The sequence below is a fragment of the Mus caroli genome, unplaced genomic scaffold, assembly GCF_978045245.1.
Source record: "Mus caroli unplaced genomic scaffold, Mus_caroli_1 scaffold_10, whole genome shotgun sequence".
Taxonomy (NCBI): Eukaryota; Metazoa; Chordata; class Mammalia; order Rodentia; family Muridae; genus Mus; species Mus caroli.
This window is the reverse complement of record NW_028227265.1, coordinates 117,987,333-117,999,400: the sequence shown is the minus strand read 5'-3', so window position 1 is coordinate 117,999,400 and position 12,068 is coordinate 117,987,333. Positions and strand designations below refer to the sequence as shown.

The 12,068-nt window shown below is 49.8% G+C and overlaps 1 protein-coding gene across 1 annotated transcript in view; it reads left to right on the top strand.

The window, feature by feature from the left end:
• Positions 1–12,068, top strand: part of Col4a2 (collagen type IV alpha 2 chain) — a 138,157-nt gene that overhangs the window by 115,388 nt on the left and 10,701 nt on the right. Inside the window, exons 27-36 of the mRNA XM_021169415.3 lie at positions 601–657; positions 1,182–1,289; positions 2,930–3,151; positions 4,871–5,032; positions 7,179–7,349; positions 7,940–8,083; positions 10,908–11,030; positions 11,278–11,459; positions 11,705–11,768; positions 11,914–11,988. Coding sequence (XP_021025074.1) covers positions 601–657; positions 1,182–1,289; positions 2,930–3,151; positions 4,871–5,032; positions 7,179–7,349; positions 7,940–8,083; positions 10,908–11,030; positions 11,278–11,459; positions 11,705–11,768; positions 11,914–11,988 — 1,308 coding nt within the window. The remainder of the gene's footprint in view (positions 1–600; positions 658–1,181; positions 1,290–2,929; positions 3,152–4,870; positions 5,033–7,178; positions 7,350–7,939; positions 8,084–10,907; positions 11,031–11,277; positions 11,460–11,704; positions 11,769–11,913; positions 11,989–12,068) is intronic.

Genomic DNA, 12,068 nt, shown 5'->3' with positions numbered 1-12,068 from the left:
AACCACAGACAGCAGGAAAAGAGAGCCATTGGGCTTGAGCTTTTAAAACCCCAAAGCCTACCCCTGCTGACACACTTCCTCCAACAAGGCCCTACCTCCTAATCCCTCCCAAGCAGTACCTGTCTTAACCAAAGCACAACACCAGGTTTAAATTTGCACCTGTGAAAGCAACTTATCGCTGTGGCTAATCCTGAATAATTGAAATTCACAAGGAAACCAAAGAGTCTCTTTAGAGATCATAAAGTGTGTCCTTGCAGACAGATGTTTTCTGATGCAAGAAACCTGTGTCCTTGAAATTGTGGGAACCCACAATGATCCGGCTAGACTATTGTCTCCATGAGGAAATAGTATTTGCCAACACAGTACCGGTTTTCATCAGACTGACTTCATTTGCACTTTATGTTAATATTCTGACTTCTTTTACATGATGAGAATTCAACTTTTTGTTTTGATCAGAGCCAGGAGTCATTAGGTCATTGGGTTAATGTGGACATTAAATGGTAGCCAGTCTGCCTGGCTGCTTCTGACCACAGTGATACTCAGGCAATGAGCATCAGCGTGGATGTCATTTTAGCTCACCCACCTCTCCTCTGTCGCCAGGTTGCATTGAAGGCCCCACAGGATCACCTGGCCAGCCAGGACCCCCAGGCCCCACAGGTAATATGCAGCCTTCATAGCCTGAGGTTTTGGCTTCCAATCTTGGGTTTCTTTCTACTGGCCCTGAATTCCTGTTCACCTCTGGACACGGTGGGGTCCTGTCATCCCGAAATAGCCACAACTGTGGTCACTTCCCAGGGAGGCCAGCTCTTGTTTACACTGTAAAGAATCTACACAGAGGGGGTGGGGAGGGGTCTTTAGTCTCACCACTCTTGGGAGGCAGAGACAGGCAGATCTACGTGAGTTCAAAGCCAGCCTGGTGTACAAAGCGAGTTCCGAGATAGCCAGGGTGAAACAGAGAAACCCTGTCTTGAAAAGCAAACAACAACAAAAAGAATATAACCAGTAAAAAATGGGCCCTGCTCTGTCTGGGGACATATCGTGAGAGCTGTCCTAGGCCAGGCTCCCCAGCTTCGACACTTCCAAGTTGCAGGGCAGACCTCACTGGTTCACAGAAAAGCTGAATTCACATCCCGTTGGTTCTCAGGGGGTCTGATCTGCCTGTGGTTTCCTTGGGTGTCTAGGTGCCAAAGGCATCAGAGGAATGCCAGGATTCCCAGGAGCCTCTGGAGAACAAGGGCTCAAGGGCTTTCCCGGAGACCCAGGTCGAGAAGGCTTCCCAGGGCCCCCAGGTGAGTCTACACAGCTGGTGTCCTTACGCTCAGGGAATGGCTCATGGGTGTCATCAGGTCCACCCCAGGACAATCATCTCCCAGGGTTTAATATCACAGTGACTGACACTTGTTGGTAACTATGGCCCGTGCTCTCCTTGCCTTTCACCATTGATGTTGTACGGGGTTGTGGCAGAGGTCTTACGGGGAGCAGGAGGCATGGCGTGGAGAGACCTCAGTGGATAGTATAGTGAACATATCCTTCCTTTACCACCTTCCAATAATGCCATTGTGTTATTAACCCATAAAGGGATTAACATATTGATTAATTCAGTGCCCTGGTGGCCTCATTGTTTCATGGAATGCCAAGGTGCACTTCACTAAGCGGATTTGCCTGCATGTAGGCATATGCACCCTGTGCATGTCTGGTACCCAAAGAGACTAGAAGAAAACATTGGATGCCCCGGACCTGGAATTAAGGATGGTTGTGAGGCACTATGTGGATACTGGGAATCAAAGCAAGAGTTGCCAATGCTCTTAACCACTGAGCCCTCTCTCCAGCCTCCCCCCCTCCCCACTGGAGCGGGGGTTCCTTAGTTCAAATAGGTAGATAGTTAAGGGTAAGCACACAGTGCCTGGGGTGGCAGTGGACACTTCTAATCCCAGCACTCAGGAGACAGAGGCAGGCAGATCTTTGTGAGTAGAGGCCAGCCAGGTTGAAGTATCGACAGGGCTACACAATGAGACTCTATCTCAAAATGAGACGAAAGGATGGACCATCTAGAGACTGTCATACCCGGGGATCCATCCCATAATCAGCCCCCAAACGCTGACACCATTGCACACACTAGCAAGATTTTGCTGAAAGGACCCTGAAATAGCTGTCTCTTGCGAGACTATGCCAGGGCCTAGCAAACACAGAAGTGGATGCTCACAGTCAGCTATTGGATGGATCACAGGGCCCCCAATGGAGGAGCTAGAGAAAGTACCCAAGGAGCTAAAGGAATCTGCAAGCCTATAGGTGGAACAACATTATGAACTAACCAGTACCCCCCGGAGCTTGTGTCTCTAGCTGCATATGAATCAGAAGATGGCCTAGTTGGCCATCATTGGAAAGAGAGGCCCATTGGACATGCAAACTTTATATGCCCCAGTACAGGGGAATGCCAGGGCCAAAAAGTGGGAGTGTGAGGGGGAAGTGGGGAGGAAGATTTGGAGGACTTTTGGGGTAGCATTGGAAATGTAAATGAAGAAATACCTAATTTTAAAAAATAATTTAAAAAAAAGAATATTAGGTTCAGAGTCTGATGGTCACTCATGGTGCCACACAGAACATCCCGGTGATGCCCCTGTCTTTGGCTCTCCATGGCTTTCCTGCTCACACACACACCCGCTGATTACCATCTGTAGGTTTAGGGTCCTTTTGCATCATTCCATTCATGTTTGATACAGAAAAGCCTGAAAGCTAACAGTGAAGGGATTCAAAGAGGTTTATGGACACTGAGAGGCCCAGGTTCCTAGAGGGCAGCAGGCAGGCTCTCAGGCTGCAGAGACAACCCTCCCAGAGTCAGTTCATACCACACCCTGCCTCTCATCAACACTGTCTCAGAACATGATCTTGTAGACCTGTGACTATGGGTACCACCTTTGTCTTGTTTTAGGGTTCATGGGACCCCGAGGATCCAAAGGTACCACGGGCCTCCCTGGCCCAGATGGACCCCCAGGCCCCATTGGACTTCCAGGACCAGCTGGACCCCCTGGGGACAGAGGGATTCCAGGAGAAGTGCTAGGGGCCCAGCCTGGGACCCGAGGAGATGCTGGACTTCCAGGACAGCCTGGGCTGAAAGGGCTCCCAGGAGAAACAGGAGCACCGGGATTCAGAGGTGAGTCACTTGACAAATGGAAAACTACACCCAGCTGCTCTGAGGTGCAGTCCCCAGGGTGAGAGCAGCTTCCTTCTCAGGGGCATTGGTAAGAAGTCCACAGTGGTCTTGCTTGGTTTTCACTCAGTCCCGGTACACAAGAGAAGAAATTTCATGTGCACACATGCACACACACATGAACTCACATGTGCATGCACATCACAGCATACCAAAATGTGTCCCATTTCCAGAGACATGTTAATTATCTACATAGTATAAACAAAATTTAAGGTTTTTGTTTTGTTTTTCAAGATAGGGTTTCTCTGTGTAGCAGAGCCCTGGCTGTCCTGGACTCTCTTTCCAGACCAGGCTGGCCTCGAACTCACAGAGATCTGCCTGCCTCTGCCTCCCGAGTGCTGAGATTAAAGACATGCACCACCACACCTGGCCAAAATTAAAGTTTGAACAGTAAACTTAAGTTCATGTGAAGGAAAACTCAACCATGAAGGTTATTAGCAGGCTTCTCACAGGACTAACATTTGTAGGGAAAATAGCAAAATGTTTAAAGAATAAAAAGCAAAGACTGGTAGCAATACATGCTATCGACGGTCAAATGCACACCACTATAGTCCATGCCTCTCCCGGCCCCATCTGCAAGGTCCCTGGTTTTGCCTCCATGTGAGGAGTGATTCTGGGTGGACATTGGCAGTTTAGTGAATTGGTGCGATGTGTTAAGAATGGTCGGTGTTTGCTTTGAATTGCTACTTCAAGGACTAGGGTACGGAAGAAGTCATCTGTAGCACAGCCGTGGATGCAGGCCCTGAACCCCTCACTCTTCCTCATAGCTCTGCCTTGGGCTGGGGGAAGAGAAGAGAACACACCCCCAATGTGTCCATATGATTGGACACTTTATTCACAAGGCCATCTAAGTGTTTGCAAAGAAAATACTTTTTTAAGATTTATTTTATATTTTGTTTTTTTCCAATGAAACCAGTTTTATAAGACATCTTATTTATTTACATTTCAAATGTTATCCCTTCCCGGGATCCTCTCCATAAACCCCCTCCCCCTGCTTCTATGAGGGTGCTCCCCCAACAACTCAGTCACTCCCACCTCACCACTTTAGCATTCCCATACACTGGGGCATCAAGCCTCCACAGGACCAAGAGCGTCCCTTCCCATTGATGCCAGTTTAGTCCATCCTCTGCTATATATGCGGCTGGAGCCATGGGTCCCTCCGTGTGTATTCTTTGGTTGTTTAGTCCCTGGGAGCTCTGTAGGGTCTGGTTGGTTGATCTTGTTTGTGGGTGTGTCTGCAGAGGGTACGAGTGCAGGTACACAAGGAGGCCACAAGAGGGCATCAGAGCCCTTGGAGCTGGAGTTACATGGGTGCTGGAAAGTGACGTTGGGTCAGCAGTGCTAAACCTTAACCACAGAGATGACTACTCAGTCCTTAAGAATATTTTTTAATGTGACTGAATGCTAATATTGCCAAACCTAAAGAGGAAGGACTTATGGTGCAGCACCACGAGAATTTCGCTTTCCTGGAATATTTACACAGTAGCAAAGAGGAAAGAAGCATTCAAGGCGCTGGCCTCCCGGTGACGCACTGGGTTTTGTGGCTCCCCCTTGTGGAGGCCAGACTTCCTGTACTCCTAACTGATGACTCCTTATAGACTGAGTGTGACCAAATCGGTGATGTCTGTGATGATCTCACAGCTCTGTCTCTGACTCTTGCAGGAAGCCAAGGGATGCCTGGGATGCCAGGGCTTAAAGGTCAGCCAGGCTTCCCAGGACCTTCGGGACAGCCAGGACAGTCTGGGCCCCCAGGACAACATGGATTCCCAGGAACTCCTGGCCGAGAGGGGCCTTTGGGACAGCCAGGCTCCCCTGGCCTTGGAGGTAAGACTCCAGCACCCCAGAAGTGCATGGAAACCATTGCCCTCATTGGTGCTAAAAAACCATCCTGACACGGGCATCCCTCAATCTGTGTTCAAAGGAACCCCCAACAACTAGAAAGGGTTCCAAAAACAGGGCCTATATTTCATCAAAAAGAATTTAAGCAGCCGGAGAGGGTAGCTCAGCCTGGCCACCTGTCCCGTATGTCCTGCTCTGATGAGGACAGATGACATTCGGAATGGGAGGGATAGGGGAGGGAGGAGCTGGAGTGGAGCTGTCTCTCGGGCACTGACAGACAATGGTGAGGTGCCGGACACAGGTGAGGTCAGCACAAAGCTGACCCACGGCTTTTGCACCTCATGAGCCAACACATACTTCCTAAATTTTGTTTTATTACGATCTTGTGTGGTATGATCTAACCACACTGCCCAGGCTGCCCTCAAACTTCTCAAGCAATTCTCTTGCCCCGACGCTGGGACTCTAGGTGTGAGCCACTACATCTGCCTTCCTGGTTTTTTACTCTGCTCATTATGAACTTTTCTTTTTTGTTGTTGTTTTTTTTTTTGTTTGTTTGGTTGGTTGGTTTTGGTTTTGGTTTTTGAGACAGGGTTTCTCTGTGTAGCCCTGGCTGTCCTGGCACTCACTTTGTAGACCAGGCTGGCCTCCAACTCAGAAATCCGCCTGCCTCTGCCTCCCGAGTGCTGGGATTAAAGGCGTGCGCCACCACGCCCGGCTGAACTTTTCTTTTTTGAAAAAGATTTGTTTATTTATTTTATGTGTATGCACTGTCGCTGTTTTCAGACACCAGAAGAGGGCATCAGATCCCATACAGATGGTTGTGAGCCACCATGTGGTTGCTGGGAATTGAACTCAGGACCTTTGGAAGAACAGTCAGTGCTCTTAACCGCTGAGCCATCTCTCCAGCCCCCTGAAGGTTTTTTTTTTTTTTTTTTTTTTTTTTTTTAATGAATAAAGGTTTTACCTGCACCATAACACTGACAACTGAGAGGATTCTTAATGGAATATTCACTCCTAAACTTTAAAAAGTCTCTGATCCTCCTGTGTTCCCTGGTTTGCCACAGTCGGGAAGTAACTTTACAGATGCCTTCGCTGTCTCTTTAGGCAATCAACTGTGCACACAGACCCCTCTCTACCCCACCACTGCCTGAAAACCAGGCCTTTCCTAGTGTCCTGGTCTCAGGGGTCCCTATAGGTGGCTTTGTCTATGTCAAAACTTCTTCCCAGTGAAGCCAGCTTTCCTGTGTGCCACACTGATGCCTATGTTTTCAAAGTGGCAAGTGCTGAGACGCCATCTGCTAACATGTCCCCAAGGGCTCACCAGCTCCTAGTCCCACACATGATCTATAAACATCCAGAAGAAGAAAAAACTACAAAGGCCCTGCTCTCACTGAGCCACACTTTATTAGATGGTCTCATCATGAGCAAGCTTGTGTTTGGCCAGGGTAAGGCAGGCAGAGGCTGGAGCTGGGAGCTGTATATCTCAGAGGCCAAGGATCAGGCAGATAGCACACGCCTGGTACAGAGGTGGTACTAAAGTAGGGGAGAGGACACATAAGAAAGGGGGCAACCAGAACAGACACACAAGTGTCTAAGGGCTGAGCTAAGAGCTCATTTGAAAGAGAGGGGCAGTGGTGTGGGTGAGGAGATTGGCAGAGGGTAGAAAGAATACCGAGCTGGGGGCCATTGGAGGCTAGACATAGACAAATGTCGTCAGGGAGGGATCTAAAACCCTCCAGATCCTTGCTACGGGGAAGGACATTGTTGTCTGCCATGGTGGAGACTGAACAGAGAGTCAGGAAAGAGCAAGGCCCCGAAGCATCAGCCTCTCTGCTAACCCTGGGTCGCTGTACCGGGTGGGTCAAAGCCGGCGGTTTCCTGCTGTGCTCCATGGATCCCTGTTTAGGAAACAAGGAGCCATACCCAGGGAGAGCCACACTGGACTGCCCCTCACAGTCAGCCGTTTGTCACAGGGATCTCCTGGAAACCTATCCCTGCAGGGCTCACAGGCTGAAATTTAAGCTGATCATCTTCGTCAGTTTTCTGTTTTCCTCCAAGGAAATTTAGCTCCTCCAAGGCACCATAAGGGTTGTACCTATGCCGTTTAATTTTGCTTCTCTCTCTCTGACAGGTTTGCCTGGAGACAGGGGTGAGCCTGGTGACCCTGGTGTCCCTGGCCCTGTGGGCATGAAAGGTCTGTCTGGGGACAGAGGTGACGCCGGTATGTCAGGCGAGCGTGGTCATCCTGGAAGCCCTGGATTTAAAGGAATGGCAGGGATGCCTGGTATCCCTGGGCAAAAAGGTAAATGTGAACCCAGGCAAGGGCTTCCCTTGCTGGGGCTGAGTCTGTCCCCGGGGGCCCCACAGTTGGCTGGAAGCTGACCTCACACACCTGCAGGCCTGGAGCCACAGGGCCCTAGGATGATAGCTTTCCTTACCTAGGAAGGTGGCGTTCCCTCAGGATTATCAACACAGGTAAACTTCTAGACAGAACCTGTTGAAAACAGGTTTAGATCCCAGGGAATGGTGTTTTTATTGAATGCCTGGCCCCTGGAATTGAATTCTTCACACACACTCAAACAATTGCAAGTGATCCTTCATATGAGTGTAAGCTGCCGGAAACACCTTAGGAGCCTCTGCTCAGGCCTTGGCATCTGCCATGCTGTGAGCAGACCTGGGGCTGCTTCAAAGGCCTCGTACTGTCTTCCACCTGACCTCTGTGGGCTCTGCAGACAGCTGGGCCCTATGCCCTCTGTGTGTTGGAATCCCTGCTCAGGGTAAGGGTCTTCGCAGGCTCTCATGTAAGTGACATGGCCGCAGCGTCCATGATACAGGAAGACTGGCATGTCCCACACGCTTGGTCCCTAACTTTCTTCTGCTCTTCCTCCAAAGGTGATCGAGGGTCGCCTGGAATGGATGGTTTCCAGGGCATGTTGGGACTTAAGGGAAGACCGGGCTTCCCGGGGACCAAAGGAGAAGCTGGATTTTTTGGAGTTCCTGGTTTGAAGGGCCTGCCTGGCGAGCCAGGGGTTAAAGGTATGTCCTTGCTTAAGATCCAGGGTTCTCCCTGTTTGGTAAATAAGCCAGACTTAGCAGGGGAAAATATCCAAATATCATATTTTCTCTCATATGGAGAATGAATATATATATATATATATATATATATCCATAGGGACACATGTGTGTATGCATGTGTGTGCATCTGTGTGTTTATGTGTGTGCATGCATGTGCACATATGCCATGAAAATACAAGAAGGACAGGAATTGATGGGGAAGATAAACAGCCATGACCAAAGCATGGCATGCGTGTGTCCTGACGAGTCCTGCGACCTTGTACAATACATGCTAATCAACAAGCAAACGAGTCAGGGTGACAACCATCACCCTGACTACTAAGGAGGAGCAGGCAAGAGGTTCCAAAGTTGAAGGCCTGGGTGGGATATATAGCAAGTTCCAGGCCAGCCCGAAGAACTTAGTGAGACCATGTGTCAAAATGAAAATGTCTAAAAAACCATAAAAGGTGAAAGGGGTCACCTGCTGAAGGCCAGGAGCAGAGCATAGAGCCAGAGGGTGCGTCCCAGTGAGCACAGGGCTGCAGGTCCACCCCAGAAGCACCACACACATAACAACAACAAAAGGATGCTCCTCCCTCAGGGCTCCTCAGGGAACAGTGCTCCACCTTCAAGGCAGCCCTTGCCTCTTGGAAGGACCCTGGGCCTCAGCATTCCAAAGCTGGAAGCTGCAAACACACAATCAGATGATCCCAGCTACAAGTCTCCTGCCATCTCCCCCACATACTGACAGTGGATCGTACAACCCTTTCCAAAGGAAGTTCCCCAAAGCAAAATTAATGGGTCTGTTAAGAACTAAGATTGCCACAAAGCCCATTCCATCATAACTGGACCGTAGCAAGTGTGAGCTGCAGAGGCAAAAGCGGGGAGGAGTGCGCTTTGAAACAGAGGCATGGTGGTGCACAGCTTTAATCCCAGAGGCCGGGAAGCAGAAGCAGGTGGATCTACACGAGTTCAAGGCCAACCTGGTCAACATAGTGAATTCAGGGACAGACAGAGTTGCATAGTGAGACCCTACCTCAAAACAAAGAAACCAAACCACAAAGAGACACACAGACACACAGAGAAAGAAAAGCCGTGGGGTGGGGGGAGAGGACAGCTGGAGGTGATTCCAGTCTCAATCCCTGGTGAATCTAAGGTTAGATTTGGTGATGGCCCCACAGCTAAGTACACTGAAAACCACCAGACTCCTCACCTTAAAACACTGAGCCCAGTGTAACAGTGTGAACCGAAGCACTTGAGAGACAAAGCAGCCAAGTTTCTGTGACGTCAAGGCTAGCCTGGTACACATAGTGAGTTCCAGGACAGCCAAAGCTATGTGGTGAGACCTTGGCTCAGAAAAACAGATGAACAAATGAATGAAGGAACAAGCAAATGACAAACAGTGAGTTGTGTGGTCCATAAATCTCATATCAACAAAGATGCTTAAAAGGATGGATGGAAAAGAAACAGAGAAAAGGAAGCCTAGAGACAGGCTCTGCGTGAGTTGGGGACCAGCTAGGGCTACAGAACAAGACCCTGCCTCAAAACAATGAGGAGAGAATAGTCTTATAGGTTAGGGCTGGGGCTATAGCTCAGCCACATGCATGCCAATCAGAGCTCAATCCCAGGCAAAGAAAGAAAAAAAAAGTTCCCAAAATCCAAGCCTGGTCTTGAACTCCTGGGTTCAAACCTCCAACTTCATCCCCTCAGTAGCTGGAATAGCAGGCTGTCTTAGTCAGGGTTTCTATTCCTGCACAAAGCATCATAACCAAGAAGCAAGTTGGGGAGGAAAGGGTTTATTCAGCTTACACTTCCCACATTGCAGTTTATCACCAAAGGAAGTCAGGACTGGAACTCAAGCAGGTCAGGAAGCAGGAGCTGATGCAGAGGCCATGGAGGGATGTTACTTACTGGCTTGCTTCCCCTGACTTACTCAGCTTGCTTTCTTGCAGAACCCAGGGCTCCCAGCCCAGGGGTGGCACCACCCACAATGGGCTCTCCCACCCTTTATCACTAATTGAGAAAATGCCTTACAGCTGGATCTCATGGAGGCATTTCCTCAAAGGAGGCTCCTTTCTCTGTGATAACTCCAGCCTGTGTCAAGTTGACACACAAAACCAGCCTGAACACAGGCCTAATCCCACTGCGCCTAGCTAAAAGTTACAATTTTAACAGACTTGTAGCAAAATAGTTCTTCCAAGATTTTAACCCACACCTGTGTTCTTAAATAATTTTCATGCTAACGTAGATATTTCAGGCCATGGAGCAGAAGTTGATCTTTTACAATTTTAATTAGGAATAAGCATGGTGGCGTGTGCTTGTAATCCCGGGACTTGGAAAGATCTATGTATGATGAGTTCCAGCAGTCAAGACTACGTGGAATCTTATCTCAAAAGAAAACAGAACAAAAGGCTAAAAATTAATATTAAATTAGGGGGCTAGAGAGATGACTCAACGGTTAAGAGCACCAACTGCTCTCTTCCAGAGGTCCTGAATTCAATCCCCAGCAACCACAGGATGGCTCACAACCATCTGTAATGGAATCTGATGCCCTCTTCAGGTGTGTCTGGAGATAGCTACAATGTACTCATATACATAAAACAAATTAAATTAGGAATGCAGTTGCCCTGTGCTCTGAGGCCTTCTCTCCCTCAGGTGGCTCCTGCAGCCTCCCAGGGCTGTGATTCCCCTGAATGTTCATCCCTGAGAGCGACAGCCAGAGCTCTGAGGACAAAACCAGTTTAGCATTTGATTCCCTCACCATCCTTGGGGTCTCAGGACATGTCGGAATTCTGTTCCCTTCCAGGAAACCGAGGAGACCGGGGCCCCCCAGGACCACCTCCTCTCATCCTGCCGGGGATGAAGGACATCAAGGGAGAAAAGGGAGATGAAGGACCAATGGGCCTGAAAGGGTACCTGGGCTTAAAAGGTGAGACAGAGGCAATTCCATAGCCCCACCCTGCCATGATGCAGGGGCAGCCCTGCACTCTGCCAGGCTTCCTTTGTGCTTTAAGTCTTCCCGTGCCTCGGTCTGTGCAGTTGGTCTTGAGGTTGCCCCTCTTCTGGGTCGTGGTCTCTAGCTCTTGGCACTGGATGACATTCCCAGAGTACCACTGCAAGCATGGGGAGAATGGCCCTCCCCCACAGCATGCCTAACTCCCCCACTTTTCCTACAGGCATCCAAGGAATGCCCGGGGTCCCCGGGGTGTCTGGATTCCCTGGGCTACCTGGAAGGCCTGGCTTCATCAAAGGAGTCAAGGGAGACATCGGAGTCCCTGGCACACCAGGCTTGCCGGGATTTCCTGGGGTGTCTGGCCCTCCTGGAATTACCGGGTTCCCAGGATTCACAGGCAGCCGGGTGAGTGAGTGCCTCTCTGCTCTGCTTCTCCACTGAGATCCACTCCCCCGCCTCTGCTCTGGGATCAGTGCACAGATTTGGAATTAGAGAAGAGTATGCTGAAAGCCACCAGCTAACACAAGAACAAGTTCCCTTCCCTGCGCCTGTCAGTGGCCGTCTGAGGAGTACCCAGCAGCCACCACTGCCCCATCCCGGATTTTCAGTGCATGAAGCCTCAATGTTGCTTCTGCTTCATTTTGTCTTAGGGCGAGAAGGGTACTCCAGGAGTAGCAGGAGTCTTTGGCGAGACCGGCCCTACTGGGGACTTTGGTGAGTGTTCTTGGGACAGTGGAAGCAGGGGTTCAGGGGTTCGCCATCAGGCCTGAGGGCAGCTGGAGCCAGACTGCACAGGTGAAGCTCCAAAGCTAATTAGAGTAGCAGTAAAGCCTCCCATCACCCTCTCTGTGTGTTGCAGGGGACATTGGGGACACTGTGGACTTACCAGGAAGCCCAGGCCTGAAGGGGGAACGGGGCATCACGGGAATTCCAGGTACATGAGTGATTTTATTTCTTCAGTCACCATCAGCCCAGAGCATGTCTCTTGGGCCTGGACTTGTGGAGTGTATTATA